The sequence below is a fragment of the Populus alba genome, chromosome 4 (genome assembly GCF_005239225.2).
Source record: "Populus alba chromosome 4, ASM523922v2, whole genome shotgun sequence".
In the NCBI taxonomy this organism is placed as follows: domain Eukaryota; kingdom Viridiplantae; phylum Streptophyta; class Magnoliopsida; order Malpighiales; family Salicaceae; genus Populus; species Populus alba.
In genome coordinates, this window is record NC_133287.1 from 18640061 (window position 1) to 18656608 (window position 16548).

At 32.9% G+C, this 16548-nt stretch overlaps 2 protein-coding genes across 4 annotated transcripts; one reads left to right on the forward strand and one right to left on the reverse strand.

The window, feature by feature from the left end:
* Positions 1-937: 937 nt before the first annotated feature.
* Positions 938-6134, forward strand: LOC118040427 (V-type proton ATPase subunit B2). Its single transcript, XM_073408718.1, has 15 exons — positions 938-1051; positions 1568-1635; positions 1910-1965; positions 2082-2180; positions 2485-2544; positions 3182-3293; positions 3400-3608; positions 4086-4214; positions 4354-4491; positions 4769-4919; positions 5009-5091; positions 5219-5266; positions 5384-5437; positions 5535-5618; positions 5710-6134. Exons 2-15 carry the CDS (start codon positions 1578-1580, stop codon positions 5893-5895), a joined length of 1467 nt encoding a protein of 488 aa, XP_073264819.1. The 5' UTR covers positions 938-1051; positions 1568-1577; the 3' UTR covers positions 5896-6134.
* Positions 6135-6698: 564 nt separating this feature from the next.
* LOC118040426 (probable hexosyltransferase MUCI70) lies at positions 6699-10004 on the reverse strand. Of its 3 annotated transcripts, none has more exons than XM_035047358.2 (7): positions 9650-10004; positions 9366-9542; positions 8983-9051; positions 8706-8896; positions 8032-8447; positions 7507-7691; positions 6699-7305 (listed from the first exon to the last, which is right to left on the reverse strand). In XM_035047358.2, the coding sequence occupies exons 1-7, from the start codon at positions 9753-9755 to the stop codon at positions 6932-6934; spliced, it is 1518 nt and encodes a 505-aa protein (XP_034903249.1). In that variant the 5' UTR covers positions 9756-10004; the 3' UTR covers positions 6699-6931. The 3 variants fall into 3 exon arrangements, with proteins under 3 accessions (XP_034903249.1, XP_034903251.1, XP_034903250.1); XM_035047360.2 differs by having other exon boundaries at positions 9366-9569; positions 9650-10003; XM_035047359.2 differs by having other exon boundaries at positions 9366-9574; positions 9650-10003.
* Positions 10005-16548: the final 6544 nt, after the last annotated feature.

Below are 16548 nucleotides of genomic sequence, written 5' to 3' on the forward strand. Positions count from 1 at the left end.
TTTTTAAGTAAAAAAATACTTTGAAAAAATAACCGCTATTACATTCACAAACACCTTTAAAAATCTTTTGATGGCTTTTTTTATATTATTTTGGGAAAAATTATTTTCAAATGAGTGTGATTGTACAGATATAGTTCTTGAATAAAGGAGAGATATATTAGAAAAATCCAATTTTTTTTCTTAAAAACAAACCTTTATTTCAAAGATTTTCTTTTTTTTCCATCATGTTATTTACAACTATTATTTCTCTCGTTCGTCAATTAAATACATTTTTTTTCACCACCACTATTAATTTAATATTGCAATTAAAAACTAGCTATTTTTATTTGAATCAGGATTTTTCCAAAAAAAAAAAACTCTAATATTAAGAGAGATATGGGAGGTTGGTAGAAGCCCGGCCTAAAAAACAAAAAAAGAAAAGAACTCATTAATATTATGCCCTAAATTGAATTCCATTGTCCATGGGCATTGATGCCCTGGCAATCGAGAATACAAATACCAAGTTAACCCTAAATTGATTTTGGGTATATTGAGACCATATGAAATCAAGTAGAATAATTTTTATTTTAATTAATGTGGATATTCAAGTTGGTTTACACATATCTCAATTAATTTTATGAATTTTAAAATTAATAACCATGTAAATCTCTAATAACCTAAAATTTATAAAACTTAAATAAGTAAGTTTTAAAAATTAAATTTAAAATCTAACCAATTAAATTACCATTCTTAATATTACTAATTTTTAATATACAAGGGTTAAACTAAACTAAAATTTACGCGCTCTTTTTATCTCTTACAAGTCTCGCGTGACGCCCGCTGTATGAGATCCCACCACAGTAAATCCGGAGGAAGGGTTTTTAATCCTTATTACCATTAATAATAAATAACTACTTTAGTCATCCTCTCAATAATTTCTTATAAAACAAAGTTTTTATTTAAGAAAAAATCAAAATTAATCAGATCTCTCAGCTTACTCGTATTTTCCCCTCCCCTCTCCCCCTATCTCTCTCTTCTCTCTCGCTGTGTACCAGAGCCAGATAAAAAAAAAAAAAAAAAGGTACGTCTCCATTTCAGATCCAAAATTCTCATTTCTCTCTTTTCACTATCATTTAATAAATAAATCAATAAATCAAAAAAAATCTCTCATCTATTTTTTACTGATAGAATCGGTAGCAGAGAATTGGAATTTTCGTTTTTGATGCTCTTCAATATTTCAACCTAGTTGGTTGGTTAGTTAGTCTGGTTGGGTTTTGATGCTGAGCAGTGAGTGAGTTTTTTCGGTGTCTCTGATTGATTAAGCTTGTCTGTTTGTTGGCTAAGAAAATGTAGGGAAGTTTTGGATATTTTTTTAGTTTTTTATATTTATTGATCCGTTCCTGCTGTGGATTTCAAAATTTGAAATTGAAAAGCTTTTTTTTTTTTTTTTTTAATTTTTTTTTAGGCTAACTGGCATTTATTTGCTGAATGTTAATGACGTTTCTGTTTTTTTTATACGGAAATTAATTTTGTGGATTTTGATTAATGTATTGGAATTAATTTGATTTTTTTTTTTTTTGTGTGAATGAAGGTTGATAATGGGTTTAGAAACAAACAATCACGATATGGAGGAGGGAACGCTCGAGATCGGCATGGGTAAGTTTTGCCTTTTCTCCCTATTATATTTGTGCAGTGTTGTTCGATGGTAATAAATAACAAATTTGGTTCGGAGATATCGTGTGAATTGTAATGGAATTGAAACTGATAATGGACTGGTGAAATATATAAAAATGTTTGGGATGGGAGGAAATCGGTTAGGAAGATACATATTTTTTGTTTAATTTAAGTTTGCTGAGTGTTTTAAGGGCGATAATTGAGGTGGTAGGGGGTTGTTTTCATGAACTTAAATTTTTTGTTTGATGCATTACAGAGTATAGAACTGTTTCTGGAGTTGCTGGACCTCTTGTTATACTTGAAAAAGTGAAGGTAAATACTCCTGTTTTCTTGATTGAAATAATCAGGATAATTTGTCTGTTTTATTAAACACTATGGTGCTGCTTCAGTTTTTATTGATTGGTGCATTGTTTGATTCACTGTGTTAGGGACCCAAATATCAAGAGATTGTTAATATTCGTTTGGGCGATGGATCAACCAGACGTGGTCAGGTCTTGGAAGTTGATGGGGAGAAAGCTGTTGTTCAGGTGATTGCTATTCAGCATTCTCCATCTGTTTTCTTTGTGTCTGCAGGTTGGATATAAGTTGATTTTCTTTCCTGGTTAAAGTAAATTGCTTCACTTTAAGTCTGTGACGTGGTCATTTGTGTCTAGTTGTAGAAGGATTTGTTATAAATTGAGTTGCTTCAAGATGATGCTTTTAGCTTAATTTGTAGTGGATCTTTTCTTTGGGTCAGCAACTCATAATGAATCTTTAATAAGTTGTGGTGTGAAAAAAGTGCACCTGTTTTAAAGGCTGAATGCATTTTTTATGTGGTATTTTCTTGGCCAGGTTTTTGAAGGGACCTCTGGCATTGACAACAAGTTTACAACTGTGCAATTTACTGGAGAGGTATGAAGTCTTATTTATTATTATTTTATTTTTAAAAAGTTCTTGATTTTCTGTATCAAAGAAACAATTGCAGTTGCTCATGCTAATGAACCTTGAACTTGTTAAATGCTGGAAATTTTAGCAGGTACTTTGAGCTGCTTAAACTATCTGCATGCTAACGTGTTTGCATGCCAGCAAACAAACTTTTACCAGATAATTAGATCTCATTTTGCTGGAAATTCAATTATAACTTGTTCTTCTGGGAAAAATCTGCAGAAAATAGCTTCTGAGGTGAAATATAAGTAGAGAATGAATTGCATTTATATCTTAAAGAAACATGGCTGAGCCTTACCACTGAGGCAAGTACATAAATTCATGTATTTCATGATTTTCAGCACGTTAGGAGTTAGGACTTGTAAATTTCAAGGATAAAGTTCAAATTGATATTAATATTTGATTTGTTTTTCTGATGTGGAATATTGCTTGTGCTGGATTTTAGTATATGCCTCTTAAGTCATTACTGATACAGAAGTTAGAGTATGGCCATTTACATCTTTGCATAATGTAACCCTTTAAATTTTAAATTTTATCATAGTAGTTTCCTTGGAGTCTAGGTCTCTACTATTGATACACTTACATTCCCTGGCCTTTTTTGTAGGTTTTGAAAACTCCAGTCTCATTGGACATGCTTGGCCGCATTTTTAATGGTTCTGGGAAGCCTATTGATAATGGTCCCCCTATTTTGCCCGAAGCTTATTTGGATATATCTGGTAGGCTCTCTTGAAGTGAACAGTCTTTATTAATATATGTTGCTTGCTGACACTTTTAGGGTTAATAATATTAACGGCCTTTTACTATATGTTATGCCTTCTGCAGGGAGTTCAATCAACCCTAGTGAAAGAACCTATCCTGAGGAGATGATTCAGACAGGGATTTCGACAATTGATGTCATGAATTCTATTGCTAGAGGACAGAAGATCCCTCTGTTTTCTGCCGCTGGTCTTCCCCATAATGAAATAGCTGCTCAAATATGTCGCCAAGCAGGTTTGGTAAAGCGATTGGAGAAGTCTGACAATCTTCTTGAGGTAACATCCACACTTTATTGCACAGTTAGAATTAGACTCGCAACCCTGTTCCCGCTAAGTGAAATAACTGTTATATGCATGGTTGAATAATGTTCCTGTATAATGGAGCCTTGACAGTATATTCTTTTGAGACATTGTAATAAATAAAACATATTTTCAAATGGAGATAGTAGCATCATCAGAAGAATTTAAATTTAATGTGTACTGCGATTATATCACACTTCAAAATTACTTCAAAAGCTCTTTTGCTGTTGAGTTATCAATATTAGTAGAATTCCTTGATTTTTTAAGTGCCAAATCAAATTGCATGTGCAGTAGTTAGGCATCACTGGTGTTATTACTTCAATTCCCTAGTTTATTTTGCCTTGAAATAGGAGCTTGTTGTTACTTAAGTAGTTGTTTGGTTGACATTTCTTTCTCAGCTCTTTTTAACTAAAGTTTGTAATTAGGTTACTAACTTGCCATGTGAACTTTCAGGGTGGGGAGGACGAAAATTTTGCCATTGTATTTGCAGCTATGGGTGTAAACATGGAAACTGCACAATTTTTCAAACGTGATTTTGAGGAAAATGGGTCAATGGAAAGAGTGACCCTCTTTCTAAACTTGGTAAAGTTTTGCTTTGACATTTGAACCTTGTTTTTGTTGTATTCTTGAACATGTAATTTTTTGTGAGAGGTTGTAATTTATTATCTTGTACCGTTCATGAATTCTTTCTGAAATTTGATTCTCTTAATGTGTCATACAGGCAAATGATCCTACAATTGAACGTATTATCACACCTCGTATTGCTCTTACAACTGCAGAATATTTGGCATATGAATGTGGGAAGCATGTTCTTGTCATATTAACAGATATGAGTTCTTATGCTGATGCTCTTCGTGAGGTGAGTTAAAGCAACATATGTGGGAATGCATCTTACTGAGTTTGTACATACATTAGAAGCATTTACTTGCATGCATAAATATCTATTGTTATATTATTTGTGGGTCTATTGCTCAATATATCTAGCTTGTTTCTGGAGTACTAATTTTCAGCTGTTCAGCTTGTTTGAAATTCAGACAGTTAACCATTTAAATTATAATATTACCAGGTACATTATGAGATATTCAAGTTTCATGTTATTGTGTTTGTGTGACAAAAACTATTGATTGCAATCCCAGGTGTCTGCTGCCCGAGAAGAAGTACCTGGAAGGCGTGGTTATCCGGGATATATGTACACTGATTTGGCAACAATATATGAGCGTGCTGGTCGTATTGAAGGGAGAACAGGCTCCATCACCCAAATTCCAATTTTAACTATGCCAAATGATGGTAATGTATTCTCAGACCACACTGAATATCCCGAATTTATTTCCTTGAACAAGAACACTTTCTTTAACTTGATTTTCTTATTTGACCAGATATAACTCATCCCACCCCTGATCTTACGGGATACATCACAGAGGGACAGATTTATGTTGACAGGCAGCTACAAAATAGGCAGGCAAGTTCAGAGGACACATGATCGATCGTTTCTCTTAGCTGTCTTACAACGTGTCATGGGTCCTAGGTAACTTAGATTTCTCCATGTAGGAGCTTTTGATTGAATGTTGACCCATTTTGATTGGCAGATTTATCCTCCTATCAACGTCCTCCCATCTCTGTCTCGTCTCATGAAGGTAATGATGAATCTTCTCTGAATTCTCAATACATCAAGAATTGATATGCTAGATGGTTCATAACCGATTAGAAGGTACGAGGCATATTATAAATCGTGTCATTGATTACCATTGTAGAGTGCCATTGGTGAGGGAATGACTCGCAAGGACCATTCTGATGTGTCCAACCAGGTCTGATTTGTTAACCATTGTTGCTTGGTTTTTAGTCTATTGTCCCATTTTAAGCTGTCTAACCTTTGATTTTATTCAAAACTTCTTTATCTCTCAGCTGTATGCAAACTATGCTATTGGGAAGGATGTTCAGGCCATGAAAGCAGTGGTTGGAGAAGAAGCTCTTTCTTCTGAAGATCTGGTCATTACTCTCCCCTTTTCTCACACAGTTTTGCTGCTATGTTTATGATTATTTGATTTACAGGAACTAACATGTGCTCTTCAATAAACAGCTGTATTTAGAGTTCTTGGACAAATTTGAGAGGAAATTCGTCGCTCAAGGAGCTTATGACACCCGCAACATCTTCCAGTCACTTGATTTGGCATGGACTCTGCTCCGCATCTTTCCCCGTGAGCTACTCCACCGTATACCTGCTAAGACCCTTGACCAGTTCTACAGCCGAGATGCAGCCAATTGAGAAAAGAAGTTTGTAGTCTTTGATTATTTTCTTTCTATGAGCTATAAGAAGTTGATCTGTCCAAAGTTCCTTTTCTTCAGAAATAATAAGGTAGTGTGCCCATTTGGGTCACGAATTTTCAAAAGACAGGAAAAAATTGAGGACTTTGTTACCTTGTAATTTATTTATTAGGTGGTCATGGTGATACCCCTTACCCAGTCGTGGGACTTATAGTAAAGTTAGGGCCTGGCCTTATGTGATGCTTGTTGTTTTGCCTTTTTTAATTTTTATTTTGTAAGCCTATCCTTTTATATATATATATATATATATATATATAGGAAATCAAGCGTTTTATTTATTTATTTCAACATTTTTTTTTTCAAACAAAGCACAGAGAGCCAGTAATTTCAAGCTCCCGTGATTCCTCTTTCCCGATTCAGCAGCATCTTATGATCAATGTTACAATTAACAAAGTTCGATGATGTATGGTTTTCTTAATTCGGGATTTACCCATAAAATGGATACCATCTGGCGGCAAGATGGACGTTTTTCAAGCAACATTTTTTATTATCCTTGTCAGATTTTGTTATACATTCTGTGCCCTTGCAAAGTCATTTAACAGACCAGCCTTGTTAGTGAGCATGAACATCTGCTTTCACTGACCGCTCCTCCATCGGACTGCCAGTGGGAAAGCGTTCTCACGACTGCGCGCTACACATCTCGCGTCCGCAACTCTTTGACAAATAGCAAGGTATTGCTTGGTAATAATAATGTCTTTAATATGGAAAAGTTTATTAAAAGAAGTTGGGAGGACACAAAACCACGAACAACAAAACAATCTTTCAAAAGGTGTTCAGGCTTTTTTCAGAGTGATTTTAAAAGGTAATAAGATTTCTAGATCCTACAGGATACAAAAATTAAGCACCCGACATTTCCTTTTCTTTCACAGATAATGTACAGAACTGGGCTAGGCATTGGTTTTCTTTCTCTAATAATGTATTAGGGGCTAATTAATAAAAGAGATCAATAATGTTAAAAGTGGTCAGATGGATTAACTTCAGCCTGCTTTTGATGTTCTTGCTACTTTTGGCAGTACAACTGAACTGAGATCCCCAGGATAAGGAGTCCACAGGCCTAACCCGCCTCTGCTCTCCTTCATACTGCTACCGTTCCCCTTAAACTCGCTTATACTTTTTACCCACTCTACTTTGGATGAATGCTCTCGGGTGTGTGGATGCAACACAAACAGTGAGTTGTACTCGCAGTTTGGAAACATAAAGAACCTGAATGCACCTCCTAATCTGTACACAACATAGCCAAAACTCAATTGGTCTCTTGGTGTGAAGAGATTGACCTCGTTAAACCACAAGCAGCTAAACAGGTTACTCATTGCTGTATGTTCCCGTATGATAATAGCTCCCTCTGGCACATCTGCATTTGCCGACATCAATAAATAGATGAGAAAAACATGATTATCACTTTTACAGCCCTCGTCTTTGTGCGTTCATTTGCTCCCATGTAAAATGTTATAACTTGCAAGTGAACTAGCACTCATATGAACAAGTCTCACCCCAAAAAACTAAGAAATGCAACAAAATAAAGGATTAAGGAAGTTGTGATTTCTATTCTTACCGCTAACACTGCTCTTCTTCGGACTCCAGGACTCCATTCCCTCATAATAATATATTTTCATGTGGAGATCAATGAGGGGTCGGGCATAACGTTTCCTCCGCTTATTTGCATCAGCCTCCTCATATATGCTTCGATGATGTTTGTGCTGAGCAATGGCAAACGTATTCTTCCCACGCCATAAGTATCTGCAGATCAAAGGCCATTCAAATTACCTGTTACCGATTCCTTTTATATTAACAGACAGAAACATGTGCTTGTGCTTGTGCACATCCGCGCGGGTGCACGCATGTGTCAATGATAGTGGCGAAACAAAGGGATCATAGTCATACCCATACCCTTGTCAGCAAGAGTTTATCTTCAAGGGTTATTCAACAGACAACATATATTTTGCTCATGCTGTAAGATAGCACTATAACAAAAGAAAAGCCAACCTTCAAGTTTTAAGTTCATTTACTTTTCATCTCCACCATTGTGATTAAAATGACAGGATTAAAAGACATGACCTGTAAATTACCATGCAAGTACCTTTCTAGAATTTGTAATGGATCAACAAGCAGCTCCATTTTACCATCAATCCAGATGCTGTACTGTGCTTGAGGAAATAATCTGTGGGTTAAAATCTTGGGAACTTTCCCATTCCTCCTAGGCTCGTCATAAGGTGAATGCTTCAGCAGAATAAGACGCCAAATACCAACCCATCGTCCCCTGTTATGGTCCTCCCTGACAGTAACGTTTTCCTTTATGAAATCAAGAGAGATCTCATCCACCACCATGAGAAAACAAAAGAGTTTCCTAGAACGGTCGCTTATATTTGAAGGCTGGTGAGGTACATCATATCCATCGAAAATTCCAGATGCAACCACAAACCTACATTTCTTGACATATTCAATATCTACAAGATCCATGTCTGCACCACCATTATGCATAAATCCACAATGCACCTGAAAGGCAGATTGCACATTTAAAAATAAGAAACAGAATTAAATTCACTGAAGGACAGCCATAAGTAACAGAGAATTTCAACTTCCAGTCTTCCATTAATTGTGAGAAGGTGATTCGCATAAAATCCAAAAACATCCAATTCCCTCCATCATCATTTAATAGAAATAAATTACCTCGAAGATTAATTTGCTATTGTCAGGAATAAGGAACTAAACAAACAACAAAATCGACTTTACAATGAGTGTTTATGTATGTACCTTCATGGAAGAACTTAAATTAAAACTCTTCTCTCTTTGTTTCCAGCTTTGATGTCCTCCAAATAATGGGGATGACTGAGACCCATCCTCATCCTCCATAACATAGGAAATGTTTTTAACAATTTGGTCACGAGTTCTTCCCTCCGGAATAACTATTCTTTCAGGGTTACCGATAACAGGGATCGGACAACCTAAAGATTCAGAGGCAAGTAGTGTCAATTATAACAACCACATAGCGATCAACACTTCAAGGAACAGATTTTACTAAAATTCTTACGATGTTGCTGCGGCACAAATCCCCACGTGTTTAAAAAGTTATATACCTTGCTTTCTTTATTACAGATAACTGCATGCCAAACATAACCATCATATCAAACCACATAACACAAATTTGTATAACGCAAATACCAGGATTGCATCATCATGTTCACATAAACAGTTGGTAAAAACAATACAGATATCCCATGCAATTCTTGAACAAGGTGTCACTCCTATAATGGGAAACTTTGCATCCACCAATTTCTTGAATTCCCCAGATTGTTAGAATCCAAGAAAAAACAAGTCACCTTATCACTAACCTCGTATAAGCGCGCGAATCACAATGAGTAAATACACAAACAAATGAGTAGCAGGACTTAAAAGTGTTGGTAAAACATTTACCTGAAAAGAATACAGAAGAAGACTGACAAGACCAAACATGAAATGATAAGACAGCAAGAATGAGTAACATCCAAAGAATGCCGGCAACAAGAACCAAGCGAACAAATCCTCTCTTCCAAATTATCTTCATAGGACAATCACTTGGCAACTTCCCAGCACCAAAAAAACCTCCAACATCTGTTTCACCATAACACCACCATCAGACTGGACTGATACAAAAACACAAAACCCATTACTGCCAAAATCACAAAGAGCACAAACCCATGTGATTAAATAGTGATTACCTTTAGAATTATTTGATGGTGTTTGATTATTATCGTTGTTGCTACGGTAGTCTCCACCTCTCCGGTTCAACCGTAAAGAAACGGACCGTAGCCCATCACTCTCCATAAGATTATTATTAATATTCACTGAATTGATCCCTCTTTCTTCAAGAAAATGAGTTCCAAAAACTTGATAAAAATCTTGAAATTAATAAAAAGATTGCAGGTAAATTACAATGACTGGCAGATCTGGGAAGTATAAGAAAAGAACGAAGCGCGGTGAAATTAATCTATCTACCAATTATTTAGTACGTTTTAACGTAAATGTTTTGTCTTATTTTCTTGTAGAAAGCTGCTTGTAGTTGCAATGGGCTGGGTTTCTTGATTTGTAGTGACAGATGGCCTAAATGTTATGACTTGGACCTATTTTTCTCCACCCTTGGAGCTTGGACCCATGGTTCATATGGTCCCACTTGATCCAACGGTGCTACATGGCTCAAATTAGTCAAAATTTATGGTCTGGATTGCTCCATCAAATTCGTACCAACTCAACTGATACACAGTCTAAACTGGGAGAGACGTGTTCGGTGTTCTTTGCGGAAAAATATTTTTCTTAGAGTGGTGGTGTAAATCTTTTTATAGGCATTAACTATTAGACAATTAAGAAATTAAATTAATATAAAAAGTTTTAATTTAAATATGAATTATATTCTGTCAACTGAACCGGCCAACTATTTCAACTTATTCTAGTCAGTCAATAGATTCTTAACCAGCAAACCGGTTCTTCTATTTTTTAAAATCAAAATCTAGTTTATTTTTAACATCCTCCCTTAAACTTAATTTCTTTATAACTATTAACATATTTCTCGTCTTGAAAACAATAAATATCTCGAACTCTCAACTAAGCTTTTGAATGTTGTAGAGTTTATCTTTTCTTTTTCATCATTCTATAATATCTTTACTTCACACTCAACTGGAGTATTTATTCTTGCACAATCCTCTATCTTGAACTTTTTGAGAACATCACTTGTAAGCTTATCTTGATTCATAAAGATTCCATCTTCTTCTTGTTTGATTTCAATCCCTAAATAGTAGGACATAAGACCAATATCCGTCATCTCAAACTCATTGATCATTGATTGCTTAAAGTCTCAAACATCTTTAGATTATTTCCTGTAAAGATCAAGTCATCCACGTACAAACATACAATAATAGTATCATTACTCTCTTTGATCTTTACATAGATAACATATTCATAGGGCATTTAACAAATTCATTCTTTAAGAAATAGACATCAACACGACTATACCAAGGGGCTTGCTTTAATTCATACAAGACTTTGTTCAATTTTAATACCTTGTCTTCATATCTCAGAAGTTACTCAATATAAACCTCTTTTTTAAGAAAATCATTAAGAAAAGCTTATTTGACATCCATTTAATAAATTCTCTATCTATATTAGGCAATTGTGGAAATGATTAATCAAATGGTTTCCAATCTAGCAACTAAAGCAAACACTTCATCATAGTTAATCTCATGCTTTTAACTATAGCCTTTTACCATTAATTTTGCCTTGTATCTCTCAACCTCTTTTTTGGCATTCCTTTTTTTATTTTTTTAGATTCATTTGATGCCTATTATTGGTTTTTTTTTATTCCATCTGGTCTAGAAACCAATCTTCATGTGTCATTTTTCTTATTTGATGCAATCTCCTCATCCATAACAATTGTTTATTTTGAATATTTTATTGCTTCTTCAAACACTATAAGATCACTTTGATTAAAATATGGTGTTACATCATCATCAATTAGATTAGTTACCTCATATAAGTCATCGAGGTTCTTTATCTTTCTTGATGGAGTGTCACTCTTGAACTTCCATTAAAAGAAAAAAAAAAAGAAGAAGAAGAAGAAGTTGAACTCATTGGTGTCTGTGGAGATGTAACTTTAGGTTCCTGATGATCTTCATATCTTTCCTTCTCTTCATCAATAATCAGTAGAAAGTCATATTTCTCACCATCATCTACCTTTCAATCCCATGCTCTTTCTTTATTGAACTCAACATCTTTACTAATCACTATCTTTTCTTCATTAGGATTATAAAGCTTGAATTCTCTGGACTTTTGATCATAACTGGAAAAGGATCATTTTTTTACTCTTGTTATCTAATTTGGTCCTTACTTTATCATCTACATATGCATAGTCAATGTTCCCAAAAACTTTCAAGTGAAAAACATTTGGCTTTCTTTCATTTCATGCTTTTTATAGAGTCATGTCATTCAAGTCTTTAGTACGATACCTATTTGACAAGTAGATTGTATAATTTACAACTTTAACCCAAAACTCTTTAGGCATCTTCTTGGTTTTGAGCATGCTTCTTACCATGTTGATGATATTTCTATTCTTTCTCTCCACTATGCCATTTTATTGTGAGGATTTAGGCACCATTAGGATTCTTTTTATACCATGATCTTCATAAAACTCGTTAAAAACATTAGAACAAAATTCAGCCCCTATTCATCATAAATGATTGTATAGAATAAACACTTTTTTAAAAAAGTAATGTCTTAAACTTCTTAAAACAACGAAACACTTTAGACTTTTCTTTTAAGAAGTATACATAAGTTTTTCTACTATAATCATCAATAAAAAGTAGAAAAATATAGATTTTTACCAAACAAGCATGGTTTGATAGTATCATAAACATCGACATGTATTTATTGTAGAGGTTAACTTGCTCTTGATGTAAACTCCTTTGGGAAGCTCCTGTGAAATTGGTTACTCACTAAACATCTTTTCACGCAACTTATTTGGATCCATAATGGATGGTAGACCCTTCAACATCTTTTTTTATGCCATCATCTTCAAGTTATCAAAGTTTACATGTCCAAGTCTCATATGTTAAAGCCAAGTCTCATCCTTCATATATGCATTTAGGTATTTAGGCACATCCGTCTCTATGTTTAGCAAAAACATTTTATTCTTTATCATGGCTACCTTTGCAATTATAGCTCTTTTACTGTCAAATAATGTCAAAGTATGATCTTTCATCTTAATCTCATACCCCTTCTCCAGCAATTATCTTAAACTTAATATGTTGCTTTTCATCATTGGTATATGATAGACATCACCAATAAATTAATGACTTCTATCTTTCAATTTAATCAAAATCATACTTTTTTCTTTTATGGCAACCTTTGAATGATCCGTAAATATGATATTACCTCTAATTGATTCATCAAATTCCATGAACCTGTCTTTGTCTCCACACATATAGTTGCTGGCTCCATTATCTAGATACCACATGTTTTTTCTTTCTTGCATTCTCTCATCATGCACTAGTAATATGATTGCTTCTTTCTTCTTTTTTATCACTAAAATTTCATTATCATCAACCCTTTTGATTAGACTCCAACAATCCCTAATATAATGACCTACCTTTTGATAATTAGAGCATTTAACTTTTGATTTGGCAAACCTATATTTTGGATTGCCATTGTCAATGTAATCAATCGATCGATTTGCTTCATGTAGTTGACTGGTTGATTTATTAAGGCTGTTGCGACCTTCTTTTTCAAATTTGCCTTTTTATCCTTTTCCTTTGCTTTGTCCATATCCTCTACCCCATTAAAAATATCCAAAACCATCTTGCTATAAAAATAATACTTATGCATCCACATCTTCTTGAATTTTATTAATTCTTTCCTCACAGGCTTGTGATTTTCCTAAAAGACCTTGAATTACAAGAAAATCCATATTTCATGACTCTTCTATCAAGACCATAACATGATGGAATTTATTTTACAATGAGCATAGGATCTTCTATACCATATGTTTTCATCTTCTTCTCATATCTTTTTTATTTGATTGTATATGACCAATATTTTTATAAAGTGTTCTGAAATATTCTTCGATTCAAATATATGTAACTTTTCAAAGTCACCTCATAACTTTTGTAAATGTACATTTCTCACATTGTCAGCTCCTTAGTTTGATTCTTGCAAAACTTCTCATGCTTGCTTGGCTATGGTTGTATTGACCACAATCTTAAAATTGGCATCATCCAGACATTGATGAATGAATGTTAGTTCTTGTTAATCCTTATTTCATGCCTTTTGCACGGCCTTCCTTTAGGTTGAAGTTAACATTGCTCTATTTATCGACTCCTCAAAGCCTTTTTCAACCGTCTCCTATACATTTTAGGAGCCTAGCTAAGCTTTTACTCAAATACACCAAATTTTATAATTATCCTTTACCAATCTAGGACATTGAAATGGTAAGTTTGATTGGTCATGTTAAATAATCAAACCTAAGCTTTGTTACCACTTGTTCAATTAAGAAGTTTAACAGTCCCAATTTTATTTTGAATGATAAAATCATTGAAAAAATATTAATAAAAAAACATGAAAAAGTAAAAACAAAAAAAAATAAGGATAAAACTTGAGAAAAAAACACATAAGGAGGATGGAATATTTTTAAAAAATAAAATAATCCCAAAAATTAAATAGCAATTGAAAAAAATAAGTACCAAACTTGAAAGATTAAAAAAAAAATTAGGGGATGAAATTGAAAAATATTTGTAATTCAATAGATTATTTATAGAATAGAAAATACTAGGGGGTGAAATTAAAAAAAAAAATTATAAAGAGCTAACCTGATAGAATCAAACACACAAAAGAAAAAAAAATGAAAAAAAAGATTAAAAATAAAGAAAAAGAGAAAAGAAAATCAAGCAAACTCAAATGAAACTCTTAAACCTGATCTAATATCTAAAACCTACAACTTGTAAAATCTTGGAACTATGTTCAATCAAGGAACTTAACTCTAAACAAATTTTAATCTTGAAAGATGAAATCACGAAAAAAAATATTAATAAAAAAAAGCTTGGGAAAGAAAAAAAAAAAAGCAACCAAAAGAATTTGGATAAAATTTGACAGAAAAAAACCTGAGGATGATGAAATTTAAAATAAATAAATAAATCAAGAAAAATAAATTACAATTAAAAAAAATAAAGACCGAATTTAAAACATTAAAAAAAAACTAGGAGTGAAATTTAAAAATATTTTAATTTGATAGATTATTTATAGATTAAAAAATACTAAGGGTGAAATTGAAAGAAATTCTTGAGGGCTAACCCAAAAATTAACAAAACAAAACCCAAAAAAAGATAGATAAAAAATAAGAAAACATTAGTTTAGAAAAAATAAAAAAAAAAAACCCAAGCGAACCTCTTAAACCTAGTCCAATTTCTAAAAGTCGCAACATGTAAAATCTTTTTACTCAAATTCAATGAAGAAGTCTAATTCTCAACTAATTTAATTTTAAAGAATGAGATCCGTAAAAAAATATTTTAAAAAACCCATCAAAAGCAACAAAAATAATGATGATAGAATTTGAAAGGAAAGCCCAAAAAGGATGTAATTTAAAAAAATAAAATGATCTCAAATAAAATAAACAACAATTAAGAGAATTATGATGATTTTTTTATATATAAAAATCATACAATAAAAAAATCATAAGGGCTGGAATTGAAAAATATTTATAATTTGATAGACTATTTATATATTTAAAATTTCATGTGGTGAAATTGAAAAATATTTGTAATTTAATAGATTATTTATAGTTTAAAAAATAATAGGGGTGAAATTGAAAAGCATCTATATATTTATAGCTTATTCTAAAATAAAAAAAAATAATAATCAAAAGTATAGGGACCAAATGTTAAGGAAGAAAAAATTAAAGGGTTTGTTTTGAAACTTTATAGGGGCTAGAGCAAAACTCTGGGAGGAGAGAGACAAGAAAAGTAAAAAAAAAAAAGAAATAGTTGCTGACGACAAACTATCATCAATCTTTGAAAATGCGTGGTACCATCGTGTAGAAAATGTCAAAATAAAAGTTGCCCTGGAAGATGGTGTTTGGTTGTCGAATGACCCCACACGCGCTACTTGAACAGCGCGGGGCCCCTCCATACGCTGGCTAGTGCAACACACATGCGAACAAAGTTTTCTTTTAAATAATATTTAATATATGATAATTATAATAACACCCCTGAATAATATCCAAAATTATAATAGAACTAATGTATAATGACCAAAAAAGCCTTATGAGAGAGTAATATTTTTTTTTTTAATTTGCAAGGTTATCAAAATAATTGCATTATTCTGAATAAAATAAAAGTGCTAAAATACCCCTTAGACAAAAATGTAAGTATTTTTTTTTCCAAAAGCTAAGGTAGCAATTTTACAATGTCAAAAATACTAAATGACAAATTTTACAATTGAATAAAAACAAGGGAAGAAAAAACTAGGCGTGGACCCGACAAGACTCGGTCAAAAACCTGGTTGTAATATGCTAACTTTTTTTATATATTAAAATGATATTATTTTAATTTTTTTTTAAAAATTAACTCGGATAACCCGGTTAAAATCTAAAATCCAAGCTTGAACCGGCTGGTTCTAAAAATTATGATTAGGAATTTTGTGTTTTTTGAACTGAAATTGACTAGAGTTGTAAAGGGTCTGTGTACCTTTGAAGTTTGGATTTGATAAACCAGCAAGGCAAAAACTTTAATACTTAAATTAATAATTTATGATCGAAAAGACACTTCAAGGTGTAGGTTAATAGACCATTTTATATATACACACCCTTATTACTTTAAAAGTTGAAATTACTATAAGGCCCCTGCACAAAAAGGTTGTCTTTACACTTTTTAAGGTCAATACGATGCCTGTAGTATTAAAATCAATGTAAAATTACTAAAACATCCCTATTAACCTGTATATAACAAATAAATCACCATGCAAGGATCAAAACACCCTTAAATAACATAACTGGTATTTTATCATTTCTAAGAGTAAACTCATGTTTTAATTGCAACATATGAAAAATACCTAAATAACCTCAGCTTCAATTTTTTCGACC